Here is a 23,247-nt window from a genome sequence, read left to right as displayed (position 1 = left end):
CTCATGAACCGTGATAGCTAGACAGTTGAAATTTTCACATATGATGTGTTTTCACATATGACGTGGCAATTTCAAATTTGTTCTTTATTAGTTTCGTAAGCAAAACTCCGAAACCAAAAGCCCGGAAAAATATTAATTACTGTATTAATTTAGAAATCATAAAAAGTATTAAGATTATGGAATCCTTGTAATCAAAGAGTGGCCTGCTACAGATTCTTTGAAATTACCGCTTTTTTGCAGGTTCATCTTTCATTAGCCAGACTGTCTCTGAAGTCGGGCCAAACTATAAGTACGGTGGAGTCGATTTCGCTGATTAGCGAACTAGACTCCACACGCGTTCGCGGCTTCGCGCCGCGATACGCGCACGAGTGTGGAGGGGCTTTATAAGTAAGATGTATCAAACCCCGTCCAGACGGGACAGTTTTCAAATCAAATTAGATGCTGTGGACGCAATAATATATTGTCGCCAATGTGATCATGCCGTCTGGACGGTTCAAGCGCTAATCTTTTGATGCGCGCTTATGGAAAAGTCAAAACAAAACGCAACTCTCTGTGTCAAAAATTGCAGTTGTTGGCAGTTGGCAAAGCTGGAAATTGACAACTGGGATATTGGAGTTGCCATTATATGTAAACTTACTAAGCTGTGTGGGTAAATTAATCATAAGAAATTGTTACTTGAAAATTGCTGTAATATTTATTTTTTGAACACGATGACATGTTTATGCATATGGGACAATTTACCAGCTAATATAGAATTATTTGGCACTACAAGATTTTCAATATAGAATTTTCTCCAAAGTTCTTTAACTTTGAGGAATCTGGCTATCCCAAATTGGTTATGCAATTTTTTATTGTTCCTTGATTTTTATTAGCCTCATTTTATTCATAGTGTTCTTATTTAATGTTCATTAAAAAAAAGTAAATATATCGGGGTATTTTCATTTTGGGACACCTCCCTCTGCCTTCAACAACTGTCACAAAAAATCGTGCATCGCAAGTAAAGAATTTGGGTAAATTTGTTAACAAGATTGTAACTGAAGCATCAAGAAATAACGCGATTATAGTTATTTGTTATATTATTAAACGTGAGTACAATTCTTCATTGTTATTTACCCAATATACGGGCAGTGATACATTATTTGTAATATTGAAACATAATAAGTACATATAAATATTTCAAGCCTTTATTAGTTTTACAGTTATAATATTTATAATTAACATAACTTTTGACCTTCTTTTGCATTTTTTTCATAACCACAATCATTAGGACAATAAAGCATTGTGGAAGCTTGACTCACTAACGCCTTAAAGGTAAAAAAACCGGACAAGTGCGAGTTGGACTCTCCCACCGAAGGTTCCGTTCTTTTTAGTATTTGTTGTTATAGCGGCAACAGAAATACATCATCTGTGAAATTTTCAACTAGATAAGTAGACGGCTATCATGGTTGATGAGATACAGCCTGGTGACAGACAGACGGACAGAGGAGTCTTAGTAATAGGGTTTGTTTTTACCCTTTGGGTACGGAACCCTAAAATAAAAATAAAATTCATTTATTTCGGACAATTCGGAATCTATATATCACATATCAAATACAATCTTATATACATTAAAACTAATTACTACATTATATTCTCTTTTTTTATTCCGTAGACTAAATTGACATTTCATGTGGTACTAAGAAATGTCATCTCATACACATGAAACATCATTTTAGTCTACGGAATGAAAAAACAGACTACATTAAAATATTAAAATTAAATTTCAATCATCTTTAGAAATTAAAATTACAACATTGTTTAAATTACAATTAAAATGAATTAAAATAAATAAATTAGATTATAACCGTTAAAATTAAAAAAATTGATTGATTGATTGATAAAATGAACCTATTAAATTAATTTAAACATCTTAAATTAAATTAAAACAGAATCCTAAAAAGCATGCAAAAGATTTAAGTATCCTTTTATTATTTCTCCTTTTGTCACAAGCTATAAATAAATATGACTTCTAAATAGGTACTCACAAATTATGCTTAAAGGATTTTCTTTGTAAATGATTAATTTATTATCAGTAAAAAACAAGTCCATTCATAGTTTGTGATCAGCAACACAGCCTTCGTCAAATGCTTACAAACTTTGTAATTTGGTAAACAACAATTTTAAAATAAATGATAACAAAAAATGTATTTTGAAACTAATTATTAACAAAACTATTCATATACACTGTAACTAAAAGACTAAAATAACTAAGACTGAAATATAATTTACGTACAAAAAAAAACAGGCGAAGCCCTCCAGTGACAGAGACCGGATTTGAACCGCCTTCAGCTTATGCGGCTAAAACTAAACCATTCATATTTTTTCCAGGTAATCAATAAGAAGTTAACTACGTTAAGATCACAATGAAGTGTTAATTAGTTGCTCAATATTATAGTAGTGTAACTCCGCAGTAGTGATGAGTGAACGATACCCCGGATACCTGTTCGGTGGGACACCAGTGAGTAGTTGGGACAGGAGTTTCAACTCTTTGGAGAATGTGAGTAGTTTACTCTTTTTACTCTGTTCATTACTCTTCATTTATTTTTAAGTGATGTTATTGGCCAGCAAATTGTGTCACAAGTTATTTTTGAAAATTTATAATATGACAGTCAGTTTCAAGCCATCCCATAGTAGTATTTTTTATAAATGACAGCATTTTCTTGTGACACAACTTGTTGGTCATAGTTGATTGTGTTGTTTCAAATAGTTCCAAACAAGAAAGCCACAAATGGGCATGGAGATACCTTTAATCATTTACACTAAACCACAATACATTATCATCATAGTTAAGTATTAATATCACACATGTATTCAAAATGATAGGTAGAAATAAGCTATGTCCACACCAGAACAATTTTAATTTTAATTTTGCATCTTCAATTTGGCATACAATGTCACACGTTGAAAATCAAAGGCCCTGAATGTGGACAAAGCTTTATGAATAGCCGAGATACTGTGGCTGTAATTAGCAAAATAGTTCATGTAATTAAGATAATTAAGACCTATTCATAATCAATATATCAATATGGTGTATAGGTATTAAGTATTTAGAAAATTACTATTATACAATGTTAGAGTTAAAGGCCGTAACGGACCAGCATACTGGACCGCGATCTTGGTCCGGTCTCCGGTCAGCATATCTCTTTCTCGATCTCACTTATAACTGTGTCCTTAAGAGGCCGGTGTCGATTTTAGTCGCAAAAATGTAAAATTGATAGATTTCTTCGATGAAATTGTACACCTTTTGTTACCAAATTGAAATAACAAGTACTGGTTTCTATTAGCACGTCTTCTTATCTTGCCTTTTATCAGATCAATTTTTTGAAAACAGACTCACTAAATTAGTAATGATTTTTTTTCTGAAGGACGTTTAGGTAAACGCGCGTAAAGCACTGATTTTGTCGCTCTTATTTGTAAATTTCGTAAAGTTTGGACTGCTAAAAATGGTAAATTTGTATTACACATATTCTGTACTTGGCCTTTATCAGATTACATTTTTGTTATATGACTTAGAGTTCGAGGAAATGAAAGTTAAACGAATTCAATTTTCTCCAGAAATTACTTCAAAACAAGTTACAATTTCTCTGAAAAATCGACTTAATTTCAACGTAATTTGGATACTTGAACAATTTACAACATTTGCTGAAACTATTCTTATACATCAATTTGTATAATTTACCACCATAATTTTTTGATGAATTTTTAAAAACAGCCCCTTCTCTTCACATATTACCCGTGACGCACGCTCGCGACCTCATTATTAAAAGGCAAGATGAGAAAACGTGCTAATAGAAACCAATACTTGTTATTTAGATATTACGTAACAAAACAAGTATAATTTTAACGACTAAATGTATCAATTTAAAATTTTTGCTCCAAAATCGACTACGGCCTCTTAATATGGCGGACCATCTTCCACACGATCGCACAGGCCTCGGACCGGACCAAGGTTGGTCGGTACGCCGGTCTGTTACAGCTTATAAAATACCCCTTACTCTACACTATAAAAATAAAGAAACATTTTGCAAAAGGAGTAAAGGAAATTCAATTCAATTTATTTTATGACCATGTTTATCAATGTACAAACAACATAAAGTCAACTCTATTCTTGAAGCATCATGGTTCAAATTTCATTGGCAACTAAACTCTTGTGTCATAGGCATAGGCTACAAACACAAAACAAAACACAACTTGCAGCTTAATTGTAACACGATTCGACGTCGGTCTTTCTCGTTTGACATTAGATCTTCATAATGCTAATTATACAATTGAAAACGAATCCTCTTTATTGCACAACCTGAAAATAAATTTACAAAGAACCACACATAAAAGGTACAGTCAGTCAGCAATACTCTTCGCTTAGCACATTTACAGACAAACTCCTATATAGGCGGGTTGGTTTGTACCTTTTCTCTGCATCTGACTGTACATAAAGACAGGTAAACATTAGGCGGCATTATTAATTATTATTAATCTTATAGTATAGGTTGAAAAATAATTCATTGAGAAATCTATGAGTTATCAGCATACGTTTGAAACATACCTTTCTTTTTACATTCCTTTTTGTGTAATATATTATATGTTTATCCTATTAATTTTGTATGTATTTATATCCTTTATCTTTCTGGTACCTTGTTGTACATTTTGCTACATTTGTCACCCTCTTTTCACTTTCTCCTCTCATCTACTCAAAGGTTAACTGGAAGAGATCCCTCATAGGGATAAGTTCGCCTTTGTACATCTTATTATTTGTACCATGTAATTTTTAATGTGTATATTTGTACAATAAAGAGTTTACTACTACTACTACTACTACATACCTACCGTGAAACTTAGATTTTAGGCGAGTCACACACCGACATTGCATTTTGTTACGGTGATCAATCGCGTTCTCATCTTTTGTTAAACCAAATATCTCTGGTCACTTTTGTTAAACCAAATATCTCTGGTCAAGCCCAGTTCAAAAGATGAGAACTCTTAAGTTATTGAAAAATATACTCATGGACAAATTTAGAGGAACGCAAAAAAAATTGTTAAATTACTGGCCAGCACCTAAAGCACAGAATAAGTAATAGTATTCTCAACTGTATTTGATTTGTTCCCATCAAATTATTTTATTAAATATTTTTGATTTGTGTTTTATAAGTAGTCACACTACTATGTGTAAATTATAAACTGTAATAGATGTCATATATTAAAGAAAAAGTGACGAAGCCCTCCAGTCCACCACTCCATATTACCTCGCCCCGCGACAGCAGATTGACGGCCGTTTGCCGGCCGCTCAGTACTATTTTTAACTTTTTAAGCAACTTACACTATGACGCATGACGCGTGTACAGACGTGCCGTTCACACATAGAAACGCAAGGGATTTTTGATGTATAGCGTGTCCGCCCTGTGCCTAAAGTAACTACAAAATTAGTAATTACAATTAAAACTTTTTTCTTGCGTTCCCCTAAATTTGTCAATGAGTGTATTTAATAAAAAGACCGACGTCCATCTGACGAAAGCTAGGACACTTTTTACAATAACCTTACTATTTTCAATAGCTCCGTGTCCACGACTCGTACGGGGTCACCTTGCCACGCAGTCGATACAGGCCCAAGGGTCTGACCGTTGGCTTCAGTCAAGACTATGAGAACAACGTATGTTTACATATTTATGCCTCTGAGAGTTAGAGTGTCTCTACGCGCCTTAAATTAAATAGTTACTTAAACGATCATTATATCAGCTGAATGACTTCAAATTTCTGACAAAAAATCCTGTCCAAAATTCACGGAATTTGGTAACCCTAAGCCCAGGGGTTTTAAAACTTTTTTGTGGTGCAAGTGTGTCCCAATTTTTTGCGACAAATTTGCATGTAAATGAACATACCGGGACGTAGCTCCTGTGAGATCGCCGCGATGCCCTGTACTTAAAAAAACCGTCCAAGTGCGAGTCGGACTCGCGCAAGAAGGGTTCCGTACCATTGCGCAAAAAACGGCAAAAAATTACGTTTGTTGTATGGGAGCTCCAATTAAATATTTATTTTATTCTGTTTTTAGTATTTGTTGTTATAGCGGCAACAGAAATACATCAGCGGTGAAAATTTCAACTGTCTAGCTATCACGGTTCATGAGATACAGCCTGGTGATAGACGGACGGACGGAAAGCGGAGTCTTAGTAATAGGGTCCCGTTTTTACCCTTTGGGTACTGAACCCAAAAAAAGAGTCACTCTTACTCTCAGATGTAGATATAGATTCCAGCACACACTATACACATACTACATAGAAATGTTCTAATTACACCTAGTTGGACAAACGTTCATTAGTGCAAGTGTTTCATTAGTATGTAAATGAGTGAAAAAACTTTTTCTTATCACTCGTTACCTTGGTTACGGTCTCCTGGTTAACTTTTTAACCCCTAGTTTTATGGTATGTAAAATAACCAAACATTAATTTTTATGACAGTTACCTATAGCCCTTTTCGGAATGGGTCATCTACTAACCATATCAATATATGTAAGTTAATATGTCTTTAAAAAAAAAAAAGCTACTATTGTCGCCAGACTGACGGGACAGAATAGCAAAAAAACCCAAATAGTTGAATGATATGAATATTTTTCTAGGTAAGGCAAAGAAAAATGAACATTGGTGCAACTGGGCATTCTCATAAAACCGACTTTAAATGGTTCAGCATAAGCTTTATTTTAGTTTGAAACGTACGTTGTACTTCGTGGTTCAAAAAATAGAAGTTGGTAGTTTTAATAATTTTTAATAGGCATTGCTTAGATAGATATTTATATTATCTTTAAACTACATTAATTAGGGGTGTAGTTTTGTCGTATATTATTATGTAATAATTAATTAGTTATGAATTATTTTAATGGTTTAGTTAGGACCTATCACTGCTTTATAGATAGGAACATAGTATGAGTTAGGCCAAGATAAGTTTGCAACGATTTTGGTAGCACACGCAGTGCAAGTGTTATTTATACGTCATAATTACATAGAATCTTTACGTGTGCTTGTGCATAAGCGAACATAGTGCAAGGAAGGCACGGAGCGACGAGCGACACAGCCTCCTCGTCTCAAAGCTGGCACACGACTGCCGGCCACGCCATTTTCAGGCTGCATACTCATGAAATGTGGAAAAACGTTCGATTTCTTAAGAAAATATTTTTGATTAACAAAAGCTATGTTGCATTTGTAGAACCTGTTAAAACATTTTTGTTAGTTTAAAAATAATTTTAATCGATTAAGCCGTTTAGTAGTTATAAGCAAAGTTAGCCGCAAAACGGCCTGTCGTGTTATTTTTTTTTCGGTGAAACTACAAATTTCAGGAAAAAAGTCAAATGTTACAATTGCTGTGCATAGAGTGAAGATGCATATATATATATTTTTAAATTTTTTGTTGACTCATTTAGAAGTTATAAGCTCTAAAAAGTAACAGTTTTTGGCCAAAAACTGCGCGAAGCGTCTTAAAATAACACTAGCACTGCGTGTGCTTATGTGCTACCAAAATCGTTGCAGACTTATCTTTGTTAAACTCTTATTGAAATCAAAGATAGATATAACTCCGTAATAGATGGATACAGTCTAAGGAAAAAACGTGCCTCGAAAATCAAGAAAATTTGATTCTCGTTCAGAGGGCGCTACTAGTTTTGGCCTACAGTCGTATAGATGGCGTTGACGGTTTCGTTTGTTATTTAACAATTTTAACGCATATCAGTGAAAGAACATGGGTCAAAATCATAAAAATAATTAATGCAAATAAAAAAAAAACATTTATCTATATTTAAATACATTCTATCGTATTTTTATAAATCTTCATTTTTAGTTTTAAAGTGTGTCGACAGATGGCAGTGAATTTACTGGGGTTACAAAATTTACTATGACAGTACCGCTCTAGTATAAGTTACTCTATGTTGAAATATATAGTTATTCGGCTTCATTGTCAAATGTAGTTATTTTTTACTGTGCTACTTATATATTTAAAACTTATTTAAAAAGCATTATTAGTTAAGTACTTATATACCTATATTCTCTAGCTTATAAAAATAATCAGGTTCCTACGTATTTTTATTTCATCTAGCTAAGCATACTCTATCATGTTTTATGTCTTTACCTTAGTTAAAACATGGCTTCAAATAAATATTTTTGAAATTCTCCATAAATCTACAAGTTCATCGAACTTAAATCTAGTTGGTCGCCAAAAACAGTTTTTGTTCTTTGTTTCTGCGCGGTGGACGTTTTTTCATCTTTTGCTTTCGTCTTTAATTAGTTCATCACAATTTTCAACATTCTTCATTTAGTTCATTGTATTTAATAGTGTTTAAAGATTTGTGTGTCTTCGGCCTGCGAAGGTTGGAGATTTTGATGTAAGTACCTAAGTTTTATGCCTATATCTATATATCCTAGTCCGTTGGTATTATAGGTAGCCAGTGCCGGCCCGAGTCCTTGATCAGGGTAGAGCGAACTCGGATTTTGGCGCCCTTCGTTGAAGCTATTTACCCAAAAGCAAAACGAACCGTATTTTGTGCCCGTGTCATACTCGCGTCTTTTAAAACATTTTTTTTCTCATTTGCCATTTTGGCGCGCCCCTTGCCATCCGGCGCCTTGAGCGGCCACTCCACTCGCTCTACCCTAGATCCGGCCCTGTAGGTAGCCTATAACCTCAATTTCAAGGTAATATTCGGATCACTGATATTATAGACACCATTACGGTTTGAACCTTCAAGAAAAGAGCGTAATCCAGCGTACGTATAACGTAGGCGAACAACACGCAATCGCGATGCGGCGCGCAGTGAATCAATCCTTTGATACCTATAGAAGTGTCCTACGTGGGCGATCTCGTTGCGAACGCGAACGCCGTGGGCCCGCCGCGCCGCTTCGCTTCATGTTCGCGAGAGGCCGGCAACACACTTGCAACCCCTCCGGTGCGGGTGTCCATGGGAGACGTTAATCGCTTATCATCAGGCGATTCGTCTTCTCGTTTGCCTCCTATACCATAAAAATACAAAATAGAGTAAACAAGAAACTAGCGGCCATCATACATAGGTATTCGTACTAATTTAGTACCGCTAATATCGTTTGTGTTCAGGTTTACGATCTGAAAATTAAAATATGTATAAAAATAATTTCTAGGGATAAACATGGGCTGCTATTAGGGAATGCTATATATATTATTATTTAATTAATATAACCCACTAGGCCAGACCGGTCGTCAAAAGTCTTATGAAGTTGATTTCGATCTCACTAGCAGTCATTTAATCTACAAATATGTGCTGGAGTAAAAAAAGAGTATTTACGTAATTTTCACCGATATTTCCTTATAAGATTGTTCGTGATCGAGCCAATGATTGGAAAAGGGCCAACAATACCCTATCTCTGATCAAATGTATCAAGATACTACCGTTAATACAATTAACTAACCATTACTGATCCTTGTAGGATTAAAGATGTTCAACGCGGTTTAACTGGGGCATTCCAGAAAAGTGTTATGCTATTTTTATAACACTTCTGATAAACCTGAGAAGCCGATATTTGGCATGATACGTTTGATAACTTAGCTTTATATTCAACGGTATATAATTCAGATTTCTGCAGGTTATTAAGGTATATTTAATATATTTTTGTGGAATGCCCCTAACTCGTATCTCGTCCAGGACATGGTGTCGCACTAGTGCTAGGGGTGCTAGAAGGCAATCGAGATTCGAATTCCTACAGAAGTTACCCCTGATATTAAACAGATGCTAACATTTGTAAAATGCTACGTCGCGAGCGGCACTACTGAGTTGCATCCTATATAATAAATAATTTTATGTGTTTGCTGCTGTCTTTGAAAAAATATTGTGTGCAACGGTACATTATAATAACGGTACATTACGGAAATAATAACGGTACATATTAATTAGGTCTTAAAATTCTCGGGCCAGTCTTTACAAAACTCAACTACGTTTCGTTTTATAACTTCGGCCCTTGAATTTGAAGAACCCTTATTATGTACCTGTTGCACAGAATACTAATTACTTGTACTACCAATGACTTTATGGTGTCTATTTTTGAAGGGGTTATCTTACACCCTTTACTCTTGTCTTGACGACTCTTGGGAGTTGAGTAGATGAACTCCAAGAATTATCATTATACGGACACTAGTTTCTGCCCACGACTTATTCTGCGTGAGATGCTGATGTCTATTCTATGTCCTTCCTCGGGCCTCAAACTATCTCCATACCAAATTAACTAATTACATCTAAAACGATTCAGCGGTTTAAGCGTGAAGAGGTAACGGACAGACAGAATTGCTTTTTTTTTAAATGGTCAAAATGATTTACTGGGCATATATGTATACCTATTTATGGAATGTATACCTATTTATAAAATTGTGTTTTTGCAGCATCCAAATAAACGCTTTATCTATCTATATATATATCATATATTGGCAGACTTTGCTCTTATATTAAATAAGAAAAAAAAAACCACCACAAAAAAGACATCTTAATTACTGTATTATTCTTACTACGACACATTTAATAGATAGCCCTAAAACCGAGCGTTTGGCACCGTGTTTCAATCACAAAAACTGAAACCATCATGCCATGCCATCCCCTTCATTCCTACTATATATAGAGCAGGACAGTCTTCCTGGCGGCCTTCCAATGTAAATCGTTTGAGCATTACTCGCCAGGTTCATTAATAATGGATTAACTTGGTGCCCCAAAATATGATCCGTTATGAAGGAAAAAGTTTGACGTATGCGGGGTTGTCTAGGGACTTCTTGTGAAAAACGCAATTTACTTAATGTAACTATAAATTTGTGTATTTTTTAACTTAAGTATTGATGCACACTCGTAGAAGTTGATAAGTATAAGTACTAAGAAAGCAGCCTAGATGTGACGTATAGGTACTATCAATGTGGGGAAGACCGGTATATTAAATATATTAGATTAGATTAGATATTTATTTTCATAATATGAAATTACATTATAAATTATGCTAGACTAATCTACATGAATTTATATTATGATCGTCATGACTATTTACATAATAATATTTAATAAATTAATAGATACAAATCAAAAATATCACATAACATGTTATATATTATAAACATTTTTGGCTGGGAAGCCGTCATAGGGCAAAAACTCGTATTTGTAGGTACTCATACGTTTTTCGCTCAGACACACTCGGAAAGGAAGAGCTTCGCTGCTTCTGCTCTACCGACATTCTGTATATCATTGTGTAGGCCCGAGTGGCGGCGCCTCATTCACGATCGAGTCACTAATTTCGAGACTGAACGCCGCAGTGAGCTCAACAGGAAACGAGATGAGCTTAAGGCTCGGCCGCCAACCTCGATTTGCTACAACTATGTAGGTGGTGCGCTGACGTGCCCAAGATGTGCTCGAGTATTTAGCAAGAAGATAGGGTACGTGAGCCACCTAAGGGCGCACCAGAGAGCGGATCAGCTACACGCTAATAACGCGAATTAAAAATTGCCTACTCCAGAGCACACAGTCGCTGTGGCCGAAATCGGTCAGGAGAGCATCATCATCATCATCATTGTGTATATTATATTAATATATTACCGGCGGCGAAAGAGCTTGTAGCATAGATTTTCTTACCTGATAGACAGTCTTCTCCATATTAACCTTAGCGTGAAATAGTACCTACTTACTGGCAACTATAAGACCACGCAAAATGGAGAAATCCGTACCTTTGTACTGTAAAAAAGTGTCAATCACATGTTACCTTACTTCTATGAACTCACTATAAAAATAACAGTTTTAATATTAGGTATAGATTATTTTTACTTATTTTGGTTTTCATGTTTTTTTTAGAGCGGCGGGCTGGGTTTGGCACTTTTTGGGTGAACCTGAAAACATTTAATACGAGCGTAACCTTACATGAATTCCGTTCCTTTCGGGAACCCTTATAAACAAGTTTTGGAAACAAATCAAATTATTTTATTAAATATTTTGTGTTTTTTTAAGTAGGCACACTACTATATGTATATAAATTATTAAAATAGATGTCATGTATTAAAGAAAAAGTAACGAAGCCCTCCAGTGGTGAAGGCCGGATTCGAACCGGCGTCTTTAGCTATCGCGGCTAACGCCATGAACCCCCTAGGCCACCTCGCCACGGCTTTACCCGTCCCGATTTCTCGACTATGTGCCATCTTAGTAAGACTAGGTGTCTTTAACCAGCTCCAAGGGCAAGCAGCGGTTCGAATCCGGCCTTCACCACTTTAGGGCTTCGTCACTTTTTCTTTAATATATGACATCTATTACAGTTTATAACTCTAATATAGGTAGCCACAGATTATGCTAAATTTTACAAATAAAATAAAGGGCTAAGTCTTAGGTTTACACTTACACGTCTTGACCTAGGCATAAATCGTTCTTAATCCTATAACGCTGTCGACGCCCGTACGATACTGACCTTCATTTGCCAGGTGTCATCGCTTTAGAGTTCGCTAATCCTGTTAGGGAAACCGTGATTTGACATTGTTTTTAATACCATGACAAGTTCATAAGTTCCTTGTCCAAAAGATATCCCTGGCCATTCAGCGAGGTAATGCCGCCAGTATTTTTGGCACATTTGGTCCGGGGGATAATCAGAGTGGGGGTTGTATTTGTTGTCATTTACTTATATATCCCGAATTAGGGAGAATTTACAACATTAAAAAAATATGGTTGTCTGTAAAGTCGGTTTACGGACGATAATTTTGCGTGATCACGTCATAAGAAAACATTGATGAAAAATTGCATACTTTTTATTTATTTGAATTATTATCACTGAATTATAATTATTTTGTATAATACAAATAAGGAGTTAATTAACGTGGACGTAACGTTACCATGGAGATTTGTCCACAACGTGACACTTTTTCGTGCATGCTACCGGTGCTCAACTGCTCATCGATTTATAAGACGTTGTCACGTCAAAAAAGATTGGGCGTATTTTCATAGATAAAGTGTCAGTAGTTACAATGCAGTAAGTACCAAACATATTTAATAATTTGTACTGGTATTTATTTGTACCCGGGTTGTTAACTTGAGATCCACAGAAGCTTTTCCGAAATGTGTTTGAACCAAAAGCTACCAAAAGCCAGCTTACCCTAAGAAAAACACGGGTCCGTCTGATCTGAACGAATCCACAATGGCGCCGTGTAGGTACACGCTGTAGTGGGTCACGGTCGCGACCTATATCGGTGAACTCTTGAATTGGGTGGTTGACAGCTATCTGGATCGAGGGAACGATTACAAGGGGTTTCTTCGTCGGTAATATCGATTAGGATTTAGTAGCCAGAATTAGTTTTAACGGCCCCCGTAGCCGATTTTTAATTTTTATTATTATCGAGTGATCTATTTCGGGTCGCTGCGCTACAGCAGTAAGAATAATTGTACCTACAAATAATGATATTTACTGTCTCTTGAAAACTACAAATTGAAAAAATGTGAACTATAATAGTCTAACTAGGGAACAAATCAAATTATTTTTTGATGTGTTTTTTTTTAGTTCTCACACCTATAGTAAAAGTTGCTCACTATAATCCCAAAACCACCCTGGCAACGGGAATGCACTTATTTTTTAGCCACCCTGTATATAAATTATAAACTGAAATAGATAACGTACACTAAAGAAAAAGTAACCAAGTCCACCGGTAGCGGCGGTGGCCGAGGCGGGAATCGAACCCGCGTCTTCAGCTTATTACCATAGAGTAACTTATACTAGAGCGATACTGTCATAGTAAATTTTGTAACCCCAGTAAATTCACTGCCATCTGTCGACACACTTTAAAACTAAAAAAAAATATTTATAAAAATACGATAAAATGTATTTAAATATGGATAAATGATTTTTTTTATTTGCATTAATTATTTTTATGATTTTGACCCATGTTCTTTCACTGATATGCGTTAAAATTGTTAAATAACAAACGAAACCGTCAACGCCATCTATACGACAGTAGGCCAAAGCTAGTAGCGCCCTCTGAACGAGAATCAAATTTTCTTGATTTTTGAGGCACGTTTTTTCCTTAGACTGTATCCATATATTACGGAGTTAAATCTATCTTTGTTATTACGCAGCTAACATCCTGACCACTAGACCACCCGGCCCAGGCACATACACGTGATACACGTTATGTATTTCAGTTTAAAATTTATATATATTGGTGGTACGGAACCCTCAACGCGCGGGTTTTAAATACTTGTATTGTTGTTTTTGCTTTATAAAAGAAAACCAATACATACACTGCTTTAAAAATGTCAAAACATTCGTCAAATAATCTCATTTCCATACAAAAGTAGGGCAGCCCAGTGAAATAATACCCGAAAAATGTCGGCAAACACAATTAGCCTGTAAACTGACACCCGGAAAAACATAAGTTGCCAGCGCTTAATTGGGGGATGAATTAGTCGTCGGGTTAACCCTTGCAAACTTAGGGTTTTTTTAAATATCACAAAAATTTGACAGTTCCGAACAACTGACGGGCCGATATCGTCCGGCGGACTGATAGTCAGTGGGCCCCTTTATAAAAACAAAGTTCCCCGCTGCGTCTGTCTGTATGGTATGTTCGCGATAAATTTTTTTATGGCATTTGTCCTAGATTAAAACGTGTAATAATTCAATATAAAACCTATAATTATGCGTTTTATGTTTAATCATATCGGTAAAAAATCGAATAACTAAAACTCGAATTGGCCTATTAATTCAACTAATTTGTTAAAGCCGAAAAATGTTTTCGTGTGGCCTATTAATCCGATATAGGTATCGAATAGGAATTAGGAAGTAGGCTTCGTTAGTTTATCCGAGGCTTAGGCTTCCGCCGACCTTGGCATAGTATTATATTAAAACTGAATTTATTGGTACAATATACACTACTTTTACATTCTCCTATCTTAACTATATCTGTCGTTCTGAAAGCAACGTTATTACCTACAGCGTAGAGTTCATTGTTAAGTATATAATTAAAAAAAAAAATTAGAGTATGTAGGTCGGGAATGGCTTCAAAGGAAAAACTGAAGCCAAAGTACGTTCGACGTTAAAGATATGTTTAAATTTTAAACCTTAATACGAAGGAGTAAAGTTGAAAAATGTACCAGTCTCGCTTTGGGCTGAAGAGTATTGTTAAGACTAAAGTGGACGACCGTCGAGACCGCCTTTCGATACAAACGCGGTCCCCATTTTCCTCTCTGAATATCAACATTATTGTAAATATTTTGACACAATTTGATGTACATCAACCACAGCTATGCCCCTCTTCTTTTGATTTCTTTCGAATTCGAATCGATTATATCATTATTGTATGAAAAACAAATACGGATGATGACACATGCTGAATTTTATAACCAAATCTAGTAAAATAGATAGCAAATGAGCAATTTATCTCAATAATGTGGATATTAAAATAATATGTGGAAATTATATAAAAAAAACAGGATTTAAATGTTTCAAAATTTTAAGTTCTTTTTCATCTCTTCTTCTACAGGCCTTATCCCATTTTTATTTGGGGTCGGCTCTCCTAATCAATTTTCTCCAGTTGTATCTGTTCCGGGTCGTCGTTGGGTCTATATTCTTATTCTCTAGGTCTTTCTTAACTACGGACATCCATGTAAGTCGGGGTCGTCCACTCTTTTTCGGCTTTTCCACACACTATAGCACCTTCTTCCTTTCTTCTTTTTAATTTCCAAAAAGGAATAAAGTAAGGGTACTGTTCGATTCCTTACATTTTATCCAAAAAAAGATTGTATGGCAACTATATGCATACACGCAATATTTCACCGACAAAATCGCATATTTTCTTATTTTCCATACATTCGAGATGGGCTCTCAGTGACCGTGACGTCACGTTCACTTATCATTTTGTTAGGAGCGTTTCGCTAGTGAAGTACGACTGTCGGACTTTGACTATCATTTCTGACTTTTGTATCCCAAAAACAAACCTGATCAATTGACAACATTAATAAAAATTCGTCATGTAGCCTATTTTATGCAAATTATTAAATACTTATATTATTATTTATTAATTAATAACTATTAATTATTAAAAATTTATACAATATTTAATAAAAAAGTTGAAAAAGTCAAACGACCCCTTTGTATGCTATGGTCAATATACATCAAATTGTATAAACAATAAACATACTTTCTATAATGTCAATAACTAGAGAGAAAAATGGGGACTGTGTTTGTATGGTGAAGCAGTCGTTCCCTTTCCTCTTAAGTGTGCTATTGGCAAACATTTTGCTCTACTTATTGCATTTTGGTTTTAATGGTGCGTACTGCGGATTTTGGTGCCTGGAATGTTTATTGTTGTTTAAAGTTAATAAATTTAGTGACAACATATGCACCGTATAAATTGCCAGTGCAACGGTAGTTTATTTGTGTAAAAGTTGGTTGTAAAATGTTTTACTAAAATTGGCCGGGAAATAAAGAATTGCCAGCGGGGCGTGATTTAAACGTGCGAGTGAAGCGAGACCGTTCGGTAATACGAGGCTGGTAATTCTTGTTCGGCCGGGGTATGAATTGTGGTTTTTACAAAAAATGTCTCTTTCAGCTTTTTCCATTTTGTACGGTCTTTGGCCTCCCATATCCAGTTGGCCCTCGCTACTTTAGTTATGTCATCAGCCCAGCGAGCCAATGGCCGTCTTCTTTTTCTTTTACCGTCTGGACCTTTCCAGGCTGTCGCTTGTAAGGTCCACCTCTCCATTTCTGTTCCTGGCCTGGCTTAGTGCATATAAACCACAAAAAATACACTACCTACCTATAAGTTCATAGTACGGTCATATTGCCTGCCTAGGCCTGCAAAACTGTATGCTAATCCACTACTGGCGCGTCTCGTTAAGCAGACCACAACATGAAGCAAACGCCCCACGTGACCGCCGCCAACTGGCGTACATGAGGCCAAATCATTCCCATTTGAGGATAAATGGGAATGATTTGGCCTCATGGATATTCTGAAGTATTCTGAATTGACGATGATATAAATTATAGTTCAATAATGACGACCGGTCTGGCCTAGTGGGTAGTGACCCTGCCAATGAAGCCGATGGTCCCGAGTTGGAATCTCCGTAAGGGCATTTATTTGTGTGATGACACAGATATTTGTTCCTGAGTCATGGTTGTTTTCTATATATTTAAGTATTTATATGTATATTATATATATTATCGTTGTCTGAGTACCCACAACACAGGCCTTCTTGAGCTTACGGTGGGGCTTAGTCAATTTGTGTAAAAATGTCCTATAATATTCATTTATTTATTTATTTATTTTACAATAAACTTATTCTTATTCTTATAATATCATTGACGCTTTCTAGTATTATTGAAGCAGATTTAAGATTGTGTAGGGTGTAGGTACCTATCTACTTATCATGCCGTCTTAGAATTTATAGTTAGTAAATTTGTATTGGTTTGGAGCATAGTACATAATGAACAGATTTAAGTAGTCACATTTTGAAAACTTTATGCTTTTTAATTAAATTTTCGTCCTTATTACAATAGTTAAATAGATGATCTTGTGGGTTTATGTGAAAACGCTACGCTGTGCGTGGTTGACGCTGGTCACCGCGGCTTGAGCGTCCACGCATTTTGCTACTTAAGCCCCATTAAGATCTTGCATGAAATATTCAATACATTGCTAAATACAGAGTAAAATGAAGTCAGTTGATCGACCAAATGCCGCAACGTAACGAAAATCGCGTGCATGTTCTTGATTCGTCTAAATCGGGCTTCAATAACCAAGGGTCGCGGAACGCACGCTCCGAGCGTGTGCGCTCGACGCTTACGCCAGCATCCATACATTTGTTTTAAATAATGTAACATGGCGCCCGGCGTCAGCGTTGAGCGTCCGTTTCGTTAGGCGTGAGCTGCCTCGCGAGGCTGCTTGTTTTATTTGCGAAGTTTTGCGAAAGAATGCTTGCGTCCGTAGTACGACGTTGCAAATGATGCTAGCGGTGTATCCTCCAGTTTTACAGGTGTTTTAATATCCTTTTTATTATTTCCAGCAAATCCAGCAACAGTACAGAGGACGGTACGGCGGACCGCCGCGGTGCTGGGGCAGCATGTCTGAAGGAGGAGGAGTGTCGGCCGCAGGGGACACAAGCAGAACAAACCTCATAGTCAACTATCTGCCGCAAACCATGACTGAAAAGGACTTGTACGCCATGTTCATGTCCATAGGGCCCATTGAAAGTTGCCGTGTCATGAAAGATTTTAAGGTTAGTTGCTTACCTAGTTGGTAAAAAATGCTTTAGGACCGTGGGTTTCTCTCGATACCCTTTTGAAAAGGGTGTGTGGGGGCTCTTCCGCATCCCTGCTTTGGAGCCTGTTTCGGGTCGCACCCCACCTTGTAGGGTGGTCATTCGCCGTCGTTTTGGGGACGGCTGTGTGTCAGGTGCTTGCCAGCTTTGTCACTACCGGCCGTTATCCAACACCACGACCCCTAGCCTGGTGATACCGTGGTGAACCCTAAAAATATGAGATACTCGTTGTACAGATTTTTGTAAACTGATGATGACAGGTGTTTATATTGAAAAAAAAAATCCAAAAATCCCCAACTAATACTGTCGAGACAATCGTACGCTTGTATAAAATGTATAAGACCTACTTATAATATAAGAAATAAATAAAAAACCTTGGGGGTTTTAAAATAACTTAACTTGGCGAAGGCTCTATGTAAACTCGATAACTTAAAAACTGCTGGTAACACTCTCTTTAAATAACACCCCTAAAACTTTATGTGGTCACAATTAAATGCCAACTTCGCCGATGTTCGTGACAATCGCCCCCATTCTCCCCTCCAAAACATCTTACGTCACTTCACAAGATTCAATCGAAAATAAACCTTTATGGGTTACAAATAGAGTTCGTTTTAGAATAAATAAAGTTACTAGCTATAATATTGGTAGGTTAAAAGTAAAGTAAATTTATGTCAAAGGATTTAATGGCTTCCTGCTTTAATGTTAAGTCACAAAATACATTAAAGGTGATAAGCTTTGCGTGCGGATTTATCAGATTTTAAGACGTTATCGTTGAATTTTGTTGACTTCTGTTTGAGTTAATAAGTAGGTAACTACGTAAAATGGAGTACTTTCAACAGAAATCAGATTTTTTACTATTTTTACCTGACTGCCGTTCATGTTTTTACAACTTTTATTTAACTTGCCTTGTTAGTATGTATGTACCTATATGTTAGTTAGTGTGGGTCAAATCTGGGAAGCTAAATTTGACCCACTTCCCGATTTCCGATTGAGCTGAAATTTTGCATACATATGTAAATCGGACGATAATGCACTATGATGACATGGAGCTGATCTGATGATGACAGGAGGTGGCTATGGGAACTCTGTGATAAAACAACGCAAACTAATTGTGTTTGGGATTGTTAGAATTGTTTTGATAAGTATTAGTAAACAAATACAGTCAGTGATTAAACCTTGTACCAAAAATGAGATTTTTGTCAAACACTTATTTTTTTTATACTACGTCGGTGGCAAACAAGCATACGGCCCGCCTGATGTTAAGCAGTCTCCATAGCCTATGTATGCCTGCAACTCCAGAGGAGTCACATGCGCGTTGCCGACCCTAACACTCCTCTCCCTCGAGCTCTGGCAACCTTACTCACCGGCAGGAACACAACACTATTAGTAGGGTCTAGTGATATTTGGCTGCGGTTATTTAAGTGTAGTTAACAAAAAGTGTGAAAAGTATATAAATTTTACAAGCTCTTTCTAGCAGCATATTTCATTTAAGTTCAGTTTCAAAAACAACAATTTAGTAAGTTTTGGAAACCTCCAACCGGACACTTTTTTGACGGATTCCAAAGTTGGACATACCGGGGAAAACCGGATTTATAGCAGCGCTAATGCAAATATCGAATGACAGTTCCTTCAAGTCCGTTTTTTAAGGTTCCGTACCCGAAGGGTAAAAACGGGACCCTATTACTAAGACTCCGCTGTCGCCGCTGTCGGCGTCTGTCTGTCCGTCTGTCACCAGGCTGTATCTCATGAACCATGATAGCTAGCATGACAGTTGAAGAAAAAACAGAATAAAATAAATATTTAAGTGGGGCTCCCATACAACAAACGTGATTTATTTGCCGTTCTTTGCGTAATGGTACGGAACCCTTCGTGCGCGAGTCCGACTCGCACTTGGCCGGTTTTTGTACCTAGTTGTCTTGTATTTAAAAGTATATAGAATTGATTATAAAAATTCATGCAATAACCGAATGGCGTGTAAACATTAAAATTTATTAGATTTACAATCCGCGGTACAAAACTTTTGTCTATGCTGTAATTATAGCGTGTTCAATTTCCATCCTGTGGCTTTTCGTTTTGGAGTTAGAAAACTTTTTCGAATTAGTTTTAGTTTTCGTACCATCTGCTGATGTCTGTATTATTGGAAAAGTTATTTTAATCCACTTAAAATGAGGTAACGTTTTCAGAGCGCATGCAGGATTAGATTCGGCTAAAATGTCTGCGGGTAAAAAGGTCCACCGTTCCTATCTCTGAAATTAACAGTCAGTTTGAGTTTGAAAAACGTTTTACAGGGGTTCCCTAACATTCTTATGATTTGGAGTTAATCATGATGTTTTTTTTTAAATCTATTAAGCCCCGGTTTAATTAAGCCTCGTCCTAACTTGTGGAAATTTACGTATGTTTTTCGTACGCTCAAGGTTGCCATATGAAAAATAGAATATCCTGACAAAAGCCCGTACATCACTCTAAACCCTGATATACCCTGGACGGTCTTTTCTCCAAAAATCAACCCCTCTTCCCCCCCTCTTTCGGAGTGGCAGTTATTCCATTCATGCTCTTTCTCTCTGGTTGCTGGCCACTAGCCCCATAATTCGGCACCATACGCTGTAGCGTAGCTAACTACAGCATAAACTTTTTCTTCCTCTGCCCATCTCCAAACTTTTAGGTCCTTCTAGTGGTTATACTTGAGGACTTAAGTTTATATTATATAAGTATTATAAGTGCACGTTTCTCATGTAAATGAATTATTCTTTTTGAGAAAATAAAATATCTTTAAACCGAGGTTACCGAGGTCGAGTCCCCTTCGCAATCCTGATAGTTTTGATTGTTAGACAAGCATTTATTTTAGCTCATTTTTTTAGGGTTCCGTACCCAAAGGGTAAAAACGGGACCCTATTACTAAGACTCCACTGTCCGTCTGTCTGTCACCAGGCTGTATCTCATGAACCGTGATAGGTAGACAGTTGAAATTTTCACAGATGATGTATTTCTGTTGCCGCTATACTCGTAACAACAAATACTAAAAAGTACGGAACCCTCGGTGGGCCAGTCCGACTCGCACTTGTCCGGTTTTTTTCAACTGGGGCCCGTTTCTCAAAAGCTTGTAACTTGTAATACAAGCGGATGTCACTTTTTGACAGCTTTTGTTAGAAAGGGACTTCCACTTGTATTACAAGTACAAGCTTTTGAGAAACGGGCCCCTGATGGTATCTTTTGTAATTCCAGACGGGATACAGTTATGGCTTCGGCTTCGTGAACTTCACACGCGAGGAGGACGCGGCGAGAGCTATCGACACTTTCAACGGATATCAACTCAGGAATAAGCGGTTAAAGGTGCCTACATTTCAGAATTATTATAGTGTCATCACCAGTGCCCGGGATTTTCGCGGCAAAACAAAAGATTGTCGCAATCTTGCTAGATTGCCTAGACGGCTTTCCCGCATAGACGGCGTGTGAACGATTTTGAACGTTGCCGTACAAATTCAGCTGTCACTACGGTATTCGAGAAAATCCCGTATATGGTATACGGGAAAAATTAACATGTGAACCTAGCCTTAATTGATCACCGGCCGCTATATTAAGTGAAAAGTTCATAATATGCTTGCTTATGCAACTCTTATTGAGATTACATCGGACAGTTATTATTTTTTTGCGTTTATACGAGTATGGCTGGCTAGTGGCTATTAGTCAAAGAGACATAGAGACTAGTGTTATTTATCCATCATCAATGTAAGTTTTATAAACTTTAGAATACTGCCGGTATTGCAGGTGTCCATGGACGACGGTTATTGCTTATCATCAGGCGATTCGTCTGCTTGTTTGCCTCCTATACACGGTGCCCAAAAAATAAGTGCATTCCCGCTGCCAGGGAGATTTTGGGATTATACTGAGCAACTTTTACAATGGACCAACCACGAAAACGCGAAAAAAAATTTACCCTCCCATAGAAAATGGACCAGCCAAAATGTATGAGACAGCCAAATTTTTTCACGATTTCGGGGTTGGTCCTAATAAAAGTTGCTCAGTATAATCCCAAAACCTCCCTTTAAACGGGAACGGACTTATTTTTTAGCTACCGTGTATAATCTACAAACTAAGCTTCAAGCCCAACCTTATTTGTTTTCCAGGTATCATACGCACGACCATCAGGCGACGACATTAAAGAGACGAACTTGTACGTGACGAACTTGCCCCGAGCCGTCACCGAAGACCAGCTAGAGACGATATTCGGAAAGTACGGGCGTATAGTGCAGAAACACATCCTCAGGGACAAAAGTAATGGATCGCCGCGTGGTGTGGCGTTTGTTAGGTGAGTGACATCAAATGGACGAACTTATCCCATTACTGAATCATTAGAGACGATTAAGTTAATTTTACCTACGTGATATTTTGTATTATATTATTTCTTAATGTTGGTATGACTCACGAGAGTTTAAATTCGACTTTGAGACGATATTCTGAATATTAATTTTTAACAAGCAGAAACGTCTGCGATCGATGCTTTTAAGCTTAGAATAAATTTAAAAGTGGAAAAAATTACTGCCTTGGGTGAGACTTGAACTCACGGCCTCTGGATCGATACTCCAGCGCTCTGCCAACTGAGCCACCAAGACCTCAAGGCAGTAATTTTTTCCACTTTTAAATTTATTCTAAGCTTGATATTCGGAATGTACGGATGCATTCAAACACACCCTTAGGGAAAAAAGTAGGGGAGACCGAGAAGAGTTGAAAAAAAGGTAAGCTGAAACAAAGTGAATTTTGAAAAATCTAACTGTTTTCGAGCTGGAAAAAACGATGTTTAGCCGGGCTACACCTTTCGCGGGTCTCTCAATATACGTCCTTGCCCCGCTACGATACGATTTAATATACTGCAAAATTGACGTTGTTTCGACTCACCCGGTTTCACCTAATGGAGCGCCGCGTGGATTGAATACTTATGGTTATATTATAATTAAAGGGGT

The 23,247-nt window shown here is 36.8% G+C and overlaps 1 protein-coding gene across 2 annotated transcripts in view; it reads left to right on the top strand.

The window, feature by feature from the left end:
* The first annotated feature begins 951 nt into the window (after positions 1-951).
* The window catches only part of LOC134750185 (sex-lethal homolog), a 41,329-nt gene continuing 19,033 nt past the window's right edge, over positions 952-23,247 (top strand). Inside the window, exons 1-6 of one of the 2 annotated variants that reach the window (XM_063685310.1) lie at positions 952-1,085; positions 2,368-2,536; positions 5,588-5,683; positions 18,035-18,247; positions 21,512-21,619; positions 22,414-22,595. In XM_063685310.1, coding sequence (XP_063541380.1) covers positions 2,456-2,536; positions 5,588-5,683; positions 18,035-18,247; positions 21,512-21,619; positions 22,414-22,595 — 680 coding nt within the window. In that variant the 5' untranslated portion in view covers positions 952-1,085; positions 2,368-2,455. The remainder of the gene's footprint in view (positions 1,086-2,367; positions 2,537-5,587; positions 5,684-18,034; positions 18,248-21,511; positions 21,620-22,413; positions 22,596-23,247) is intronic. The other variant, XM_063685312.1, reaches the window with a different exon arrangement.

Source organism: Cydia strobilella, chromosome 19 (genome assembly GCF_947568885.1).
Source record: "Cydia strobilella chromosome 19, ilCydStro3.1, whole genome shotgun sequence".
Lineage (NCBI taxonomy): Eukaryota > Metazoa > Arthropoda > Insecta > Lepidoptera > Tortricidae > Cydia > Cydia strobilella.
Note: the sequence above shows the minus strand (reverse complement) of the source record. Positions and strands in the feature narration are given on the sequence as shown.